This window comes from Mya arenaria, chromosome 9, assembly GCF_026914265.1.
Source record: "Mya arenaria isolate MELC-2E11 chromosome 9, ASM2691426v1".
NCBI classification, from domain to species: Eukaryota; Metazoa; Mollusca; class Bivalvia; order Myida; family Myidae; genus Mya; species Mya arenaria.
Genome location: NC_069130.1, coordinates 7,353,456 through 7,373,727, shown reverse-complemented (window position 1 = coordinate 7,373,727; position 20,272 = coordinate 7,353,456). Strand labels below are relative to the sequence as shown.

Below are 20,272 nucleotides of genomic sequence, written 5' to 3'. Positions count from 1 at the left end.
TTTAAATTCCTTGTGCAAGAACGTTACGATGACAAACGGAACTCACTGAAGTGCCAAAAACTAAATGTTCGAAACCGCCTTTAAAGCAGTATACATTGACCGTTTCTTCAATGCAAAATGGTATAATAAATTGTGATCTTGTTTTTTAATCGCTGGACTAGTATCTTTGGCTTTGTTTATTTTTTGCAAACATATGCAAAGGGACTTTTTCACATATGTATTGTTTTGATTCAAAGGACAAACTCATACTAGCGCTTTGAGTTTTGAAAATGAACCGTAAAATAAATCAAATTAAAAGACAATATTGTGAAACACCATAAATCCTTGTCAACTGGTAAATGTTTGTTTCAGGTCGAAAGAAGCGTCAGACTGAAACGTTGTACGTGGAATATATGGTTGTTATTGACTACAAAAACTTGGAAAGGTAAAACTTACTCCATAGTTTTATATATACTTATTCTATTAACCCGATTGTGACGGAAGTGGACAGATTATTGAATCGCTTTCACATCCATATACTTAGTAAAACAATTTCGTCTATCACGATTCTATCTTTATCAATGTTCTTTACAGTCGGCCCATTGTTTGTTGTCATGCTTGTTAATGTTAATGTTAATGTTGTTAATGGCCGTGTTAACTAGTTCAAGCCCTAGTAGACTCATGGCATAGTGAATCTCATTCTCATACAGTCATAGTAGACTCATGGCATAGTGAATCTCATTCTCATACAGTCATAGTAGACTCATGGCATAGTGAACCTCATTCTCATACAGTCCCTCGCCTTGTGCCTCTAAACATGGTTTAGTTTTAAACTTTCGACATCTGTTTTTGTCCCTGTAGTTTTCACTGTACTACTTGATAACAAATATAAGAGGGAGAGAGAAGCAGAGAGATCGACACTCTTCATGCGAACATTAAACTTGCAATATCAGAGATGTATCACAAATGATGATTCCCAATTTATCTTATACTTACTGAACAATTTTATCTAACATTTGCCACCATTGTATTATAAGAGTGAGTATATTCATTCCATGCCCATTTCGGAAAATTATGAGCCTGCATTTTAATCAAGAAAATTGTTAAACAAATTGTTATTTGCTATTTGCTTTTTTAAATGAATGAAGTCACTGTTTCGCCTGAGAGCTAATAAAGGTGTAGTGGTTGTTATAACCAGCCATACCTATAAGTGGTTATAATGGCAAAAAACTCATACAACAATGTTATTGACAACCGGTAAACATGCCAAACACATCATATATTCACCCTACACGTCATCAAGTTCACAATAACACGCATTTAACAAAGCAACGGTTGTTCCCAAGTGAATACAAATAAGTGTTTGTGCGTGGCATGGACCTGTTAATGGTTCTCACTTTCCCTTTGTGTTTTACATGTATTCCGCGAATGACAATAATTGGGTTAAGTTAGTAAGTATACGTAGTGAATATATTAAGAAACAGACCAGAAATGATGGTATATTAAGACTAATTATGAAAACACATCATCTTAGTACATATATGGAAAAATCTATTCTTGTCACGTCTTGTGTAGACATAAATTTCATACTTTAAATAAATAAACGCCATGTTCTAATGTTAAATATTACAGATAGATACCATGTTTATTATTTTGTATGAGATTGATAACTTGATCACATTCAGTTGTATTATAAGTAATTGTATTACGTATGTTTTCACATATTTACATTTTTTTCATTATTTTGTTCTTATAAGATCAGATTTAAGTACAGATGGACTAACATAGAAATACTGTAAGATATAAGTTTTTAGGAAAATAACATCGACAAATACAAATTAGGGCGTTTTTGTTGATACCAAACCAGTTTCAGTTTTGGTGTCAATGATTTCAGCAGTTTCGAACTCGGTTTTGATAGATTGGCTTGAAGTAACATATGCATGGTTTTGTGTACAGTTTAAACAACATGTCGGAGCTACTGCATGTAGCAATTATTTCCAATTATAAATATAATCTTTATCATTTAGCTCATTTGCCCATTGTAAGGCATTGTTATCAAAAGGATTGAGTTTCAACAAACGTGGTTGATCACTTTCCACCATGTTGGTTTCAAAGTAAACTAGTTTTCGGATGGAACGAACCGATGAAACCGCCTCCGGTAGGGGTTTCAATAGTTTCATAAAACCGGTTTCGGTTTTCGTTAAAAAAAACGATAAAAATGGTTTTGGTTTTATTCGAAAATGTAACAACAAATGCACAGTTCGTGAAACCGAAATAAAACCGAAACCAGTTTATAACTAACAAAAACGCCCTATATAAGTGATATTCATATTGCGTAACATCCTGTTTGTATTCTGAACGGCTGAACAGAAACCCTCAATAAGACTGATATCTGCAAATCAGACCTGCGTGATGAAATCTCATACTCGTTGAAATACTGCAAACATAGTTTAGCACGTGTTTGTAAAATATTTAATTGGTGTTCATATCGGACAATTGAATTACGTTAATTAGGAGGAAGACGTAAATATGTTTATTCACTTGTGCGAGAATCCCCAATTCACCTTGATTTTTTTTTATTCCTGGCATCTATGTGCGTCTGTTTTTGAATTGAGACATTACTCTCGTGCGCTGTGAGTCAGCATAATCGCAGATCGTATAACCAGTGCATTGCAGTCATTTATTTAAAGTGACACTCGTATTAATAACATACACATATAGACACAAACATAATTTTAAGTGATAAACCTATAACAACATACGAAATAATGCTTTTATGCAATAGCAAATGACTGGCGCTAAAAGATATACAGTGATAAACTCAACGTTCGCCTTATAAGTTAGAAATACCATGTTTTCTGCACCTTTCTTCCAAATTAAACACAGTATCCTTCACAGAAACCATTGTTTTCTATATTTATTCTTTCATTTTGGTATATTAAAACAAATGTATTAATTGTGGGACATTATATTTGGGAGTAAGAGTGCATCTTTAAATTTTTTAAAAATTATTAGAAAAATTGAAATAAGCCTTCTCTGTGGGTTGAAGTGAAAACTGTTCTCAATTGCTGTATGCGCATATAAACGCAATGTAGTATCTGTATTTCCTCAAGACTCCGATAAAGCAAGTCTGAGATCGCAGTGTAGATATTTATGTTGCTGTCCTTTACTATCATTGCAAAAGATTCTTGAAAACAGAGCACATACAGCTTTTAGTTTGTAGCAGATAGTTTTAATCAAACGATATTGCTGTTTCTCCCACCTCAGATAAGTAGATCCAATAATTTAACCATGCTAGAAATTCTTATCTTGCCCACGGGCGAAGATAAAATGCCCGTATGAAACTCCTTTTTAATGGTCACCACATTGTAATTACCTCCCTTGTTGAAGAATGTCGTCTGTTGCATCATGGAAACCTCATCTTGTTGCAATATTTAGAACGCTAATTAATTATTTCTCGCTTCAAATGTCACCATAAAACAGTTTTCATGCACCTTTCAAGAAATAATGCTACAATCTCCTTAAAACTATTTAAAGACCGATTTGATAATTAACATAATCTAAATCACTGCGCGCATATCCATGACAACCACGAATTATCGCATATCCATACGCAATTATTTTCACTAAGCCCACAAGAGTTCCAGCAAAAAATACATTTTTGCTCAATTTTGTTTAACTGAGGTGAGAGAAAAAGCATCTACCATAGCCGCTCGTGTAAGATATGTTCATCCCGAACCTCGCGCAGTGTGTTTTGCGGAAACTTGGTAAACCTCGTTTCCGTAAAACACCCTACGCTCGGGTCGGAATGAACATATCTTACACTCTCGGCCATGGAAGATACTTATATTCCGTACCGGCGATGGCAGATGTGTTTCAGAAGCATAGGTAATAGAATCGGTTCGGGTTGTCGGTATATATGCAGTAACGTTTTACCTTCCATTGTTGTTCCTCCCCACCCAGACTGATACTATTACCTATGGTTCGGAAAAACAACGTAAATCTAAAGAAGAAATCAGCAGACACGAGTAAATGAAATTGCCCGCGACCTGTAGCACCAGCTTATATTATAGAACAGAGATAACCGAATAAATGTCTTATATATTCTATCGTCAATTGACAAATTTTCACGCGAAATAACATTGATATCTAGTGTTTCATGATCCAAACATCATATTTGGGAAGAAAGGAAGAAAGTTCCACTTGGGTACTATACATATAACAACGTCAGAAAAAGGTTTCGATTCAAATAAGAAAAATAAAATTGGATTAACGTAACCACTGTGTATTCGATAAAATGACAACACCCTGTGAAGTTTTTTAAATTACAAACAAATCAGGCTCAAAGCCTACAAAGATGAAAAGTAACCAATGGTCTGAGATGGTTTAACTATGCTTTGATTCACTGGCGTGTGTTATAAAAATAAAACAAAAACATGAAGACTAAGTAGTAATCCCCGAATTGATGTAATTGCCCTTTAATATCATACATTTTTGCTCACAAGTATTTTTTATAAAACAAGTTCCTTTTATTGAGTGGTACTGTCGTCTCTTTTTCTGAATGATCCTTACTAAAAAAATGTAAAATATATCCTACGTCAAAACATTTGCTTAAACGATTAGAAGTGCGGTTTATAAAATGTGTGTTAAGTGTTCTGAATTAATGGGTAAAGAACTTAGTTATGGTACAGAAAAAAATACAAACATCATAATTATGTTTATTTTTTCCTTTCTATACAACTGTATTCAGGTGGAAGTCCAGGGTGGGCGGCGATACTGACCAGCAGAGGGTGGACAATGCGTTTGAGGCCATGCACGAGTTCTACCTGTTTGTTGTTAATGGGGTAAGACATGTGTTAGTAATTCATATTGTTTGTTCTTGAGGCATTTGTGTAGAAAAAGAACATCTTGTTGTAGGATTTGTATTTTGTTATGACCCCAGAACCATCCGATATGCTTAACGATGATAACACACTGAATTACGTTTTTGACTAGTCGTATAAGAAATTTATACTTAAGTATACTAACTTTTTAAAATGACGCATCATTTTATATAACAAACTCTGCTTAGTTGTTTAATTACGCATACAGCGACACTTTATATCCCTTAAACAGTTATATATTTTCAAAGCGAAAACCTGGCAATATTTGAGTTGTATATAATATTAGTTATATTCAAATATAGTTCACTTGTATATTAAACAGTTCACTAGCACACTTGTTGTGATAATATATCACTGCCTTTTTGTTTTCTTTTTGGCACTCTCTAATTGGTTGAAGAATAAGTTAAAATTGACTCAAAAGCTTCGTAACACCAAAGTCAGTCCAGATAAATAGACGAATGCTTGCACACTACGGGGCATGTTTCAAATAAGTATTATATTCCTAGCTATAATTATCTGGGGCAATATCAATAACTTTATCATTAATCTTATTGAGCTTAAAGACATCAAATATGTAGCAACAAAAAAGCGTTGAGAATAAGACAATTCAATTAACGACTTGAATCGACTTACATTTTACTGAAACGCACCCCCTCCTCCTCCCCAATGCAAAGATCAGCAGCTCTTTGTCACTCGCCTTTCCGTAGAACATAAGGAAAGGCTACTTACGGTGTTCCTGTGTTTTAAAATTGTATAATTATGTTATTCGCCCAGAGTATATTTCTGTTCGTTTTTACTGCTTTTGAAGAGTCTTTGATAACTTATTATCGTTTGAGTTTGTTGTTTTACTTGAGATAGCTCCGTATTTCCTTCTACATTCGGAATCATTCGGCCATTTTCCATTGAAAACAACCTCGGACTTATGCCGGTACATCAGTAGAATTAGCTCAAAGTTTTAACTCATTATCAATGAAGTGAGTGACTGCATAACTAATTAAGATTCCCTTCATTATGTTTAACTACAAAATTGAAATTACAACGCGATCTACTTACAGCGTAGTTAAAATGTAAAGATTTCTCACATTGTAAACCGTCCATATACATCTCGATGGAAAAAATGCAGAGGATTCGGAATGTTGCTTCTCCTTGATATTTAGATTGAATTAAGTTGTCTTTAGTTAACCCTAGAACAAAACCTAATAGCATTTTAAGTAACAAGTATGGCAAAATATGAACACATATTCATAGAAACAAATGAGCTGTTTACCAATTAAATACACATTACAAAACCATTAACAACTACATGGATATAATATGGATAGTTATGTACTTTCTTTAGATGGACATTAGGTTCCAGACAGCAACTGGTTCAGATGGTCCACCGTTAAGGGTGTCACTGGCCTCACTCCTTGTTTCCACGGTAAAATTTGTAATATTATCTAGTCGGTTTACTTTGAGAATGGTATTTGATGGAAACTAAGAATTATAATGCTAATTTGGAATACAAAACTATCACATATAAATACTGTGAATGTCGTTAACGATGCTTTTTTACTTTACTTAAAACAATTATTGAATAACATCCATAGTTGATCCCTTCTCGCCTTAAGAAATATTAACCTATAGTGTTGAGTTATAACCATATTCACTGTTTTTTTCTCAGAATGGTTTTCCTACTTAAGGCATGTTATAAAACAATACCGAACGTTATGCATTTAATAATATGCTAAAATGTTGAAATACGCTTACAGGAGGAGGCGACATCACCATGGTTACACAACAACATGCTTAGCGACAATACTGTAGACGACGCCGGTGTGCTGCTAGATTTCGCCATGTGGAAAAGCTCCGTTAACCAGTATCTACCGGGTCACGATCATGCGGGGCTGTTTACGGGGTAATGTTGTTGTATTTGCTCTTGATTCTCTTTAATTTATCTTCATTAAATAAACCCATGTAGATGTAATCATGTCACAAAAAGTTAAGGTCTTAGTTGGAACATTAAGGGTTGTTAAACGGATTTGGGAAAATACTAAAATGTTATTCAACTGTTTGAAACAGTAAAATATCATTTTTATTTCACTGATAAATCTGTAAAAACCACCGGAAAGCATAAATAATAAAAAAAGATAACAAGAGTTAAATGTATTACACTCGAAACAAGGAAGGCCATGTGATTAAAGCGTTTGAGTTGGCTAAAGGACATTGGGCAATCCTTGTATTCTCTCCAAAGTTCAGATCCAGGAACGTGTATGATGTGTTGTTTTCAATTATCACCATGCTGACAAAAACTAGATTGTTCCATTTGTTTGCCTTGAATTCCATTGTTATCGTGTTAAGACACAATTATATGGATTCACAACTTCAATGTAAGAGTCCTCACAATATATAACATTCCCATTTATATTTTGTATGACATCTGTAAGTTAATTTCGTCGAGTTAATACATTTTATCATTATCAACACCCACACTGTCTGCGAGTTAACATGCTGACCGTGCATAATAATGAATGACTTGAACGTCACTATCATTCTTTTAAGAGACACTTGATAATGGATTTACACAGTTCCTTCAATGTATACTTATTCTTTATCTTGTATAACATCTGCACTTAAGTCGAGTTTATGTAACTTTTAGTTTCGATTATAGAAACACACACTATATTCAACATTGGATAAAAGAAACTCACATAAAGGCAATGGTCGATGAGGTCAAGTCAATATATAACACAGTGTTAATGCATATAAATTATTGTACTAAATCGTTCGCATTGGATTTCTCGGCTAATTCCGACTCGATTCATTTGTTTTAATAGTAAGATGACATGAACTGAAATATTTTTTTATTAAGAATGGGTGGAGAGAGAGAAGCAAACGAGTACTTCTAAATCATTATAATAATAAGATTTATTTCAGGTCATCTAACTGTTTTAGAATTCAACCTCATTGACTTACACATTGTAAACGCAAAATCTGACGCAGGGATCTGCGATTTCATTGGCTGTATTTGTAGGTTGTATTCTAAATCAGGTTGTGTTTGTCTGTGGTCGTTAATTTATTAGTGGATATGATGTTGTTGATTTAAACTTCATTTATTCAAGTTGGTCATAGCTTTGATGAGGCTAATATGTATAAAATTGCACGGACTGATAAATGTTAGTGCAAATGTGAGGTTGAGCGCTCGTAAAATCATTGAGTTCTTACTAAGTCATCACTGACCTAGCTAGTTTAAACCTCCAGTGAGTTCTTACTAAGTCATCACTGACCTAGCTAGTTTAAACCTCCAGTGAGTTCTTACTAAGTCATCACTGACCTAGCTAGTTTAAACCTCCAGTGTGTTCTTACTAAGTCATCACTGACCTAGCTAGTTTAAACCTCCAGTGAGTTCTTACTAAGTCATCACTGACCTAGCTAGTTTAAACCTCCAGTGTGTTCTTACTAAGTCATCACTGACCTAGCTAGTTTAAACCTCCAGTGAGTTCTTACTAAGTCATCACTGACCTAGCTAGTTTAAACCTCCAGTGAGTTCTTACTAAGTCATCACTGACCTAGCTAGTTTAAACCTCCAGTGTGTTCTTACTAAGTCATCACTGACCTAGCTAGTTTAAACCTCCAGTGAGTTCTTACTAAGTCATCACTGACCTAGCTAGTTTAAACCTCCAGTGTGTTCTTACTAAGTCATCACTGACCTAGCTAGTTTAAACCTCCAGTGAGTTCTTACTAAGTCATCACTGACCTACCTAGTTTAAACCCCCAGTGAGTTCTTACTAAGTCATCACTGACCTAGCTAGCTAGTTTAAACCCCCAGTGAGTTCTTACTTAGTCATCGCTGACCTAGCTAGCTAGTTTAAACCCCCAGTGAGTTCTTACTTAGTCCTCCCTGACCGTGCAAGTTTAACCACCCAGTGAGTTCTTACTTAGTCCTCCCTGACCGTGCAAGTTTAACCACCCAGTGAGTTCTTACTTAGTCCTCCCTGACCGTACAAGTTTAAACCTCCAGTGAGTTCTTACTAAGTCATCACTGACCTAGCTAGTTTAAACCTCCAGTGAGTTCTTACTAAGTCATCACTGACCTAGCTAGTTTAAACCCCCAGTGAGTTCTTACTAAGTCATCACTGACATAGCTAGTTTAAACCTCCAGTGAGTTCTTACTAAGTCATCACTGAACTAGCTAGTTTAAACCTCCAGTGAGTTCTTACTAAGTCATCACTGACATAGCTAGTTTAAACCTCCAGTGAGTTCTTACTAAGTCATCACTGACATAGCTAGTTTAAACCCCCAGTGAGTTCTTACTAAGTCATCACTGAACTAGCTAGTTTAAACCTCCAGTGAGTTCTTACTAAGTCATCACTGACATAGCTAGTTTAAACCTCCAGTGAGTTCTTACTAAGTCATCACTGAACTAGCTAGTTTAAACCTCCAGTGAGTTCTTACTAAGTCATCACTGAACTAGCTAGTTTAAACCTCCAGTGAGTTCTTACTAAGTCATCACTGACATAGCTAGTTTAAACCTCCAGTGAGTTCATACTAAGTCATCACTGACATAGCTAGTTTAAACCTCCAGTGAGTTCTTACTAAGTCATCACTGACATAGCTAGTTTAAACCTCCAGTGAGTTCTTACTAAGTCATCACTGACATAGCTAGTTTAAACCTCCAGTGAGTTCTTACTAAGTCATCACTGACCTAGCTAGTTTAAACCTCCAGTGAGTTCTTACTAAGTCATCACTGACCTAGCTAGTTTAAACCTCCAGTGAGTTCTTACTTAGTCTTTACTTACCTTACTAGTTTTAACACCCAGTGAGTTTTTATTTAGTCCTCCGTGACCGTGCAATTTTACCCACCCAGTGAGTTCTTACTTAGTCCTCCCCGACCGTGCAAGTTTAACCACCCAGTGAGTTCTTACTTAGTTTTCACTGACCGTGCTAGTTTAACCCACCCCCAGTGAGTTTTTACTTAGTTTTCACTGACCGTGCTAGTCTACCCCCCGCCCCGTGAGTTTTTACTGATCGTGCTAGTGTAACCCCCCCCCCCCCAGTGAGTTCTTACTAAGTCTTCACTGACCGTGCTAGTTTACTCCCCCACCCCCAGTGAGCTCTTACTAAGTCTTCACTGACCATGCTAGTTTACCCCCCCCCCCCCAGTGAGTTCTTACTAAGTCTTCACTGACCGTGCTAGTTTATCCCCCCCTCCGAGTAAGTTCTTACTAAGTCTTCACTGACCGTGCTAGTTCAGTATTTCGAGGTTTCACATGAGGATCCATTGATATGAATATCGCATTTTTCGCATTTTGTTTGTAAATATTTATATATAGAGACAGGGAGCCTCTTATTATATTTATCCTGTTATTTTGTTTATAAAAACACGATAAATAACCTTTAAATTAACAAGTATCTTTGGTAAAGGGGAACAACTGTGTCTCCTCTATTGAAATCGGCACACAACCACGTAGTGTTTAAATGTGCAAAAAGTAGTTCTCAAAACTTTTCAATCTTATTCATTACGTTTATAGCCAAAATAATTGTATTTCAATATCTATACAAAACAGTAACGCTTTTAAAAGTACATGGATGTGGACCAGCCACCAAACGAGTATCTAGTCATGTAGTAATTATTTCCCTTGTCACAGGTCATGGTTCAATAGCAAACAATCGCCACATGTTTAATGGGTTAAATTGATGTTGATTTTTAGAGATTGTGTTAAGTATGTTCAGATCTGCACAGGAAAAGAGAGAATTCAAAGTTGTAAGTGAGCTGTCATTCACCACATAAATAGATATTAACTGTGACAGTCGTTGAATGCTGCACATTTGTCAGCATTTGCGGGTTACAGGGAACATGTAGATTTTCAGGCTGATATTCTTTGCAAGTGCCATTATCATGCATAGTGATGGAACGCTCTGGGCAAGTTATTGTTGAGGCTGGTTGTTGGCGGACTAGGGATAAGATTTTGGAGCACATTGCATTAAATTGCATTTAATTGAATAATAATTAACCTTAAAGCAATTTGATTGGTCAACATTTATTCTTGGATTAATATTGGCTATTCAATAAATGTTTGACTAACTTTAACCAAACAAATGAAATAACTAGTTTAGACAAGTCCCTGCTGGAGACTTGACTGTATTTACTCGGATTATTGATGTAAATGACTCCGTATAGGAAACAATAATACGTAGTCATTTCATCATTTGAGAAGTTTCCATCGATAGCTCTTATTGCAGTTTCGTTTTGAGATGTAGAGAGATACAGATGTCTGTTAATATAAATATTGATATAGATATGTAGCTATCGTGTCCACATAAACGATTAATAGAAACAGCACAAACGTACATTTCAATGACCATATACACCTTCAATGTCAGGTCTTTAATAAAACCCATCTTTTTTCAAAGATAACAATAAGACCTTTCTTTGATTTACGTATGTAGATGCTATACAGTCGAACCCCGTTAGCTGCAGGAATTCTTTAATTCAGTTTAAAGAAAACGGTTCTTTAAATCCAGTTCGAGCCAAAGAGAAAATCGAGCCAAGCGAGTTCGAGCCAAAGGGGTTCGACTGTTAGTATATTCGATATAAAGGCTTATTTTGGGTGATTTGGTTATTTAGTATTGTATATGCATCGATTTATCTAAAAACACTACATTGTATAGTTATTTGTCAACCTAGGCTTTTACAATTTGAATAATATGCAAATAAATATATAGACAGGTGAAAGAAATTATGGTTTTCTGTTTATATCGCCTATCACTACAGTTTAAGTACTTACATTTATCTTCCGCATTGTATTTGCAGATTTGATATTGCCACGTCCACCTCCACCAATCCAATAGGTAAAGCTTACTATCTTCTTCATTAGTAAGCAAGTAATCAAGTAGGTCTTTTTCTGGCATTTTGGAAACAATATGTGGATCTTGACTTCGCTCTATTAACCATTAAAACTCGCTTAATTGAAAAAAAAATCCAAACTTTCATCGCTTCGTACCAAGGGCGACCCTGGTTAGATTCCCAACCTGGGCGCAGGTGAGTTTTGTAAGTGATCACCAAGCCGCACAGGTGGGTTTTCCCCAGGTACTCCAGTTTCATCCATAACACAAGACCACACTCTCGCGCAACATCATGCAAACGAGAGTGACTTAGTATAAGTTATCATAACTTTCTTCACACTCGTAAAATATATAATGTTTTAACTTTACACTTAAATCACATGACTGTCTTGTGACTGAGAATTGTGCAAATTCTTAAGAAACCTTTCTATTGGGAATGTATTGTCATATTCTGACCCGTGTAGTCAAAGGTTTGCAGTTTAAAAGATAAATATAACAACTAAAAACTTTCTTAAAAACAAACAAAACTTTTCAATATTTTGCGGCCATTAAAGTTAGTGTTCCATACCAAGCCGTAGTATGTCTAAAACTCTACAGACAGTTGAATTTATAATGAAACGTTGTTTCTCATTTACTTTTTCTGTATGAATGAAAATCTGCCAGGCCCCAATATCGCAAAATACTTAAGTTAAATCTCAAACTCAGTCTCAACTCATTTTACAGCATCAAAGCCTCATAAAATCGTACATTTCACACCTTTTAAGGGCTCATTCTTTCATAGACTATGTTGATTAAAAACCTTGATCAAGATTCCGAAGAAAAATTGTTCTTCATAAAAAAGCATAAAATGTAATTGAGTACATCTCAATGTTTTTAGCTCAAAAATACTTTTGCTCTAGAATAAGTTTCTTTGGAACATTGACAATACAATATATGAGGAAATGGACTTTAGTGAAAGTAAAACCATACAATAATTTTTAATATACTATGCTTTTATGTGGTCAAATGTGTTGAGACTGAAATTGAGATTTGACCTAAGTATTTTTGTGATATTGGGCACAATAGCATAGTTTGGCAAATTTTAGGTTGCACTTGAAATGTACAGCTTAAGGCTACACCTTATTGTATTCATTTTTGTTTGATGTTGCTGTTCTACATTGTAATACACTAGTATCTACCTCGTTCCAGGTATGGGTTATCTCAACTCGATTTGCCACGAGTCCTGGGCTGTGTCAGAGATAGAGGAGACATACAATGCCATTTCCATCCACATTGCCGCTCACGAACTTGGCCACAAGTAAGACACTTTGAATAAGTATTTACCTAAACACTTGATTACAAGAATAGAAATATAGAGTTAATTCTCAAAAAGGTATGACACTGTCTTTTTAACGATGCTAGAAAAGTTACAAACTTAGCTACAAGGAAGGCAATTACATTATTATTAGTATTTTTTTCCGGTTAGCACCGTGGTAAGCCCACTCGTTTTAATCCATAGGCGACCCGGGTTTGATACCCGGCCTGTGCGCATGTGAGTTTGGTTTGTGCTCACCAAGCCGGACAAGTGAGTTTTCTGTTGGTTCCGATATCGACTTAGTGAAAGTTAACATAGCTGTCTTTACAATCGTTGTAAAATAAATGGTGTTCAAACTAAAAACCTAAGTAATTTCTAAGCCATAGGTTTAGTAGCGATGGGTATCCCTTATTTTTGTACACTTAAAAAAACTTATAATTACTTGCTGGGGTCGTCCCTGTATTCTCAGTTCTAATATTGAAAACTAAAAGACAAAATATATTTTAACAACCATGGTAATACAATGAAAACTTTAGAAATTAGTTCACAAGCCAAAAAAAAAACGCCCACTGAAATCTTGTTAGTTCAGCACCATGATCACACGCCAAAAAATACAAACAAATGTCAAAATCAATAGACAGACTACATAACAACTATCATCTCAAACACACACATTGAGAAAGTATTGACGTTGTTGCCTCAGAACGGTCAACACCACAGCAGAATCCATTTTGGAATAAAGCCGATTCGTTCAAGATATGTTGAAGCTTTTTTAAGTGACCTTTCTCCCATACCACTTAATAGCGGGTATTGCACAATGCGGTTTATTGGTCCTTGCGTAAATTGCCGTCTGGTGTACGTTATCAGATTTCATATATATATTGATATGTAAAAGCATAACCTATGCAAACCCTTTTCTCTGAACACAGCAGTAAATGGTATTTGCCAATATACAATACGCAGGAAGTTTGGCACCTTGCTGCGACACCTAGGCAATAACTGGGGGGATGAAAAGTCGACGTGTTGATTACCTTTAACAAGGCATTTAAGGTGCATTTGTGGTCACTAGAGGGGCAATTGGATTTACATATGGGCTAAGTCAGAGGTGATAACTCTTGACAGCACTTTGTGTTTAAAACGGTTGTTGGCGTCCTTTTGGCCATTCCGATCAAACAATGCTGCAAAAACTAAACTCTTTAGCACATCTAACTTATTCACCAAAACTAAACACACCAGGAAGCTAAACTATCAAGCCAAATTTTATTATTCAACAAAACTAAACTCAGTCAGACATAACAACCATGCAAACCATAGATGTACAGACAAACTATTCAGTAGAAAATCCCTCTAAGGGATAAATACTGCGACAATTTTACCTTTTAGATCGCAATACTTTGCCTCTTTTCAGGGAAACCTTTTTTTCTTAAATAAGCATATGTCCCTTGGCATTGACATATGTTGGGTTTCATTTAATACGCTATGCCGCTCTAACGGCCAAATGTACATTACGAATGTACCACTGAGCAGGAATAATTAACAGTCATTGACTTTGAATGTTTGAGGTGTGTTTCTTTTCCAGGGTGATTTTATGTAAGTTACGTCGAAACGAACAGTCAAATGGTCTGAGATGCTTATTGGTTGTCTGGTTAGAGCACTCGCTTCTCACCAAGGCGACCCTGGTTCGATTCCCGGCCTGGGCGCATGTGAGTTTGGTTAGTGGTCACCAAGCCGGACAAATGGGTTTTCTCCGGGTACTACGTTTTCCCCACAACACAAGACCACACTCTCGCGCAACATCGTGTCAACGAGAGTGATTAATATAAGTTGCAATAGCTTGTTTCACAATCGTTCTAAAATTAAATAAGTTTAAATTAAATGGTCTGAGATAAATTGCATGTGAAAATGAGCATCAAACATTCGTTTACTTAGGGAAATGCAGATACCGCACCCAAGATTAAGTTCCTATTCAAAAGTATACAAAGGAGTCCAGTCCAGACACAAACACAAAACAATATTCATACAATAGGGTTTCAGCTAAGTTTGGGAATGAGCCAACTTTTGCATTGATGTCAGTTTTGGCAGTTTTGTAAACAATTGAGACATGTTCTTTAGTGAGTTGTCTTATTTGACTGAATTAAAGGTATTGATGTCAAAATCATCTGATTCTGAGACAAAAAAAATAAAGGTCAAAACTGACCATCTGTGAGAGTATGAGCTGTACAGTTTTTGCATTAAGCAGTTGCATTAACGTGTACATACTTGGCATATTGATATAATTATAAGCTAGAGTCTCTTTCCTTCAGTCATTACATACATTTCACACAATCATAGAATAAAATTCGTCCTCTTAAGTGACACTCTTATTCAAAATCAATACATACACATGTATAACGGACATAAATTTTGAGTGATAAACCTTTAACTACTTACTAAATAATGCATTTATGGAAATATTAATTACTGATAACAATATTGAAAACGTGTATTCAATAGCTGAAAACACCAAAAAATTAAATGATTGGTGAATGCTAAAAGACTTACTGTGATTTACTATCGTGTATTGGGTAGAAATACCGTGTTTTATGCACCTTAAGTAGGTATCCTTCATAAGAACCATTGTTTTTTACATTTTTACATCCTTTTGAGTAAACTTAAACAATTGTATTAATAATTGTAAATCTTATTTGCGAGTAAGAGTGCATCTTTAATAATTTACATTATATAGTTCACGTTTTCTATCTTGTCTCGCTACACCTGATAATATACCTCTCCCATTCTTTTTTTATTTATGTTAGGATAACCTTAATTTCGATATAGCTAGTCTTTGCTTAAGTTCTCTAAAACAGTCAAATAATCACTTATTTTAATGTTAAACTTCAGTTCACGAAACAATGTTAATCCGCTTGACGTGTTAACGGCTTCTCTCCACTGGGTAATGTAAAAGTCTTTAAGCCTGACTATAAATTGGGAAATAATCATTCACATTAATAACAGAGTCTCTAAACATCCATTGATAATAATTATGTCATTCCTATTCATTTGGTTGAGATTTCTCTGACCACTGTGCCAGTTTATAATATGGTTTATATTTATTTCCTTATATTGGGGGCACTAAAACACGACATGATTCCCATTTTCAGGAACTTACACATCACCATATTTTTAACAAATTCAGAATTTTTTTGTTTTCGTGCTATAAATTATTATGTTTTTCCAGTTCTATATTGTATTTATAATTTGAACCTATGAAACTCGCTAGTGCCTGTCTTATCTTAAAAATGGTCAATTTATGTGTGTGTTTTCAGAGAGAAACAGATATTTAAGATGTGTGTAAGTGTCGCACCAACATGACTAATATAATTTATTATCTATATTTTTGGGCATGTTTTGTGTCATGCAAACAGTTACACGCTGTTTGAAAGAACACATGAACATCGCAAGCCAAAGAGACCTGGTCATACCCTTAACCGACCCGAAAAACAAATGTTTTACGCTAGTTGCAATTGTTCACCTATACATAACTATTTCAGCAGCATATGACAATTAACTGGGTATCTATGGTTTGGCTTCTGTAATACATTTTATCGATATTTGATGTTTAGAAAATTCTACCTTTGAATGCACCATATTACAGACTGGAATTTACTCTCCCTCAAAAATATGTTTACAAACTTTGAATGCACCATTTTCTAGACTCATATTCGACTATGGGGGTAACACTTTCTAGTTTGAATGAATCCGGATATGTCAAATAACCGAACCTTTTTTCATTGTTCTATGGTGAATAGTGGCTTTGCCTATAGCTTTATGCAATTAAAAGCCCATGTAAGAATTCACAGATACAGTATTAACCTGTTAACCATTAATAAAACCATTTCGTCATAACGTATCTTCCCGCCATTCGTACAGACAATTATTTCTGTATTCTTGAATGCCAGTATCCTGAATTAAGCAAGATATGGCATTGAGTTGTAACTTGAGTATTTGCTGTATCTGCGCAATTTGCCGCAGCGTCCGTGCATATAAGACTGAAAATTTCTGGGATATTATCGGTTATTAAAATACAGTTTCTGCAATTGCCCCTTAGCTGTTGATGTAACCAGAAAAAAATATCATCGGTGAATTGAGATCCCCCTGACTGTTGCCTACATGGTTGGGTAAAGATAATTATTTTACCAATTACATGTGCGCGAAGTTTCGAATGTTATCATTCTTACCTTAAGATTGGAGAACGAGTGGTCGTAATGAACACAGATTTGGCTACTTGGTTTTGAAATATATTTCTGAACCATACTGTGTACGCAGTATAGATAAGCGACCACCGTTTAACCTGATTTAACATAATTCAGTAATAACATTACTCCCCACCCATGCGCATATACGGTCAATTCTAATGCCAGTGAATATCTTAATCATTATTCATTACAGTGATAAACGACAAACCTCTAGACGGACCACCCATGCGCATATACGGTCAATTCTAATGCCAGTGAATATCTTAATCATTATTCATTACAGTGATAAACGACAAACCTCTAAACGGACCCCGTTTATAATTACATTTAAGTGGGAACTATAAAACATTCAATTTAAGTGTCTCGAGCATAACCCGTTCCAAGCGATCAATGGAATAGCCTATTCAACACTTGAATACTTGACTGCGGTGTGTTCTTATAATTTTTTACCCCTGGTCCATTCTTACCATGTGATATACCTATTTTTAAATTAATTATTCCATTCGGTATTGTATACTTTAATTTCCTGTATTGATGTAGCCACGGATGATTTAAATGGTCGTAAACATTAAATATAGCTTTGTGCCTAACACCGAAGTTGATAATTTTTACTGACAATAGAATGTCCTTGTACAAGGTTTAAAGTAAAATGCCCTCTCACTTGCCGACTCAATTTAATAGTTTTAAAACCTTTAATAGTCATCAAAACGTTTTAGCATGACCCCAATCTAGATCACAATATTGCAACGCATTATTTCGCTTACAAAACATTATTATTGAATTACATTCCAGGGAGCCGTTTCAATCTTTGTCGAAGTTAGTCGTAGATTGAAATTATCTTAGTGCCATAGTTTCATTATAAAGCTACATATTTGCGTGAATCAAACCATAGCCAACATGGCAATAGATCAAGAATTCATGTACAAAACGATGTATTGCCTTTTGTACCCTTTGTACGGCCGCCAGATAATTGAAGTCACGACGAATATCCTTTATTAAAACGTCCCTCAGTTAATTTAGGTATCGACCAAAATCCTTAAAGTTTATGAAAACGGTTCCCAGACTGTTGAAGTGACGACTAAAATCATTTATCAAAACGACCGCCAGATAATTGAAGTTACGGCTAAAAATCCTTTATTAAACGTCCCTCAGTCAATTGAAGTTACGACTAAAATCCTTTATCAAAACGACCGCCAGATAATTGAAGTTACGGCTAAAAATCCTTTATTTAAACGTCCCTCAGTTAATTGAAGTAACGACTAAATCCTTTATCAAAACGACCGCCAGATAATTGAAGCCACGAATTCAATATTTTATCAAATGTCGCCAGATAATTGAATTCACGACTAAAACCCATTACCAAACTGCCGCCAGATAATTGAATTTACGGCTAAAAATCCTTTATTAAAACGGCCCAAGATAATTTAAGTTACGACTAAAATCCTTTACTAAAACGGCCGCCAGATAATTGAAGTTACGACTAAAATCCTTTAACAAAACGACCGCCAGATAATTGAAGCCACGAATTCAATATTTTATCAAATGTCGCCAGATAATTGAATTCACGACTAAAATCCATTACCAAACTGCCGCCAGATAATTGAAGTTACGGCTAAAAATCCTTTATTAAAACGGCCCAAGATAATTTAAGTTACGACTAAAATCCTTTACTAAAACGGTCGCCAGATAATTGAAGTTACGACTAAAATCTTTCATTAAAACGGCCGTCAGACAATTGAAGCTACGACTAAAATCCTTTATTAAAACGGCCGCCAGATAATTGAAGTTACGACTAAAATCCTTTATTAAAACGGCCGCCAGATAATTTAAGTTACGACTAACATCCTTTATTAAAAAAAACCGCCAAAGAATTGAAGTTACGACTAAAATTCTTTATTAAAATGACCGCCAGATAATTGAAGTCGCATCTAAAATTCTTTATTAAAACGACGGCCAGAAAATGAAAGTTACGACTAACATTCTTTATCAAAACGACCGCCAGATAATTGAAGTCACGACTAAAATCCATATCAAAACGACCGCCGGATAATTGAGGTCACGACTAAATTCATATCAAAACGACCGCCGGATAACTGAAGTCACGACTAAAATCCATATCAAAACGGCCGCCGGATAATTGGGGTCACGACTAAATTCATATCAAAACGACCGCCGGATAACTGAAGTCACGACTAAAATCCATATCAAAACGGCCGCCGGATAATTGAAGTCACGACTAAAATCCATATCAAAACGGCCGCCGGATAATTGAAGTCACGACTAAAATCCATATCAAAACGGCCGCCGGATAATTGAAGTCACGACTAAAATCCATATCAAAACGGCCGCCGGATAATTGAGGTCACGACTAAATTCATATCAAAACGACCGCCGGATAACTGAAGTCACGACTAAAATCCATATCAAAACGACCGCCAGATAATTGAAGTCAAGACTAAAATCCATATCAAAACGGCCGCCGGATAATTGAGGTCACGACTAAATTCATATCAAAACGACCGCCGGATAATTGAAGTCACGACTAAAATCCATATCAAAACGGCCGCCGGATAATTGAAGTCACGACTAAAATCCATATCAAAACGGCCGCCGGATATTGTCACGACTAAAAAACATATCAAAACGGCCGCCAGATATTTGAAGTTTCAACTAAAATCCTTCATCAAAAATGCCGCCAGATAATTAAAGTTTCGGCTAAAATCCATACCAAAACGGCCACCAGATAATTGAGGTTACGGCTAAAAATCCTTTATCAAAAAACGACTGTCAGGTAATTGAAGTCATGATTAAAATCCTTTATCAAAACGGCCGCCAGAAAATTGAAGTTACGAATAAAATCCATTTCAAAACAGCCGCGAGCTAATTGAAGTCACAACTAAAATCCATTTCAAAACAGCCGCGAGCTAATTGAAGTCACAACTAAAATCCATATCAAAACGGTCGCCAGATAATTGAAGTCACGATTAAAATCCTATATCAAAACGGTCGCCAGATAATTGAAGTCACGATTAAAATCCTATATCAAAACGGCCGCC

At 35.5% G+C, this 20,272-nt stretch overlaps 1 protein-coding gene across 1 annotated transcript in view; it reads left to right on the top strand.

Annotated features, from left to right (window-relative positions):
- The window catches only part of LOC128202880 (serine-rich adhesin for platelets-like), a 45,839-nt gene that overhangs the window by 14,930 nt on the left and 10,637 nt on the right, over positions 1-20,272 (top strand). Inside the window, exons 7-12 of the mRNA XM_052904050.1 lie at positions 352-424; positions 4,730-4,823; positions 6,202-6,282; positions 6,614-6,759; positions 11,656-11,693; positions 12,876-12,984. Coding sequence (XP_052760010.1) covers positions 352-424; positions 4,730-4,823; positions 6,202-6,282; positions 6,614-6,759; positions 11,656-11,693; positions 12,876-12,984 — 541 coding nt within the window. The remainder of the gene's footprint in view (positions 1-351; positions 425-4,729; positions 4,824-6,201; positions 6,283-6,613; positions 6,760-11,655; positions 11,694-12,875; positions 12,985-20,272) is intronic.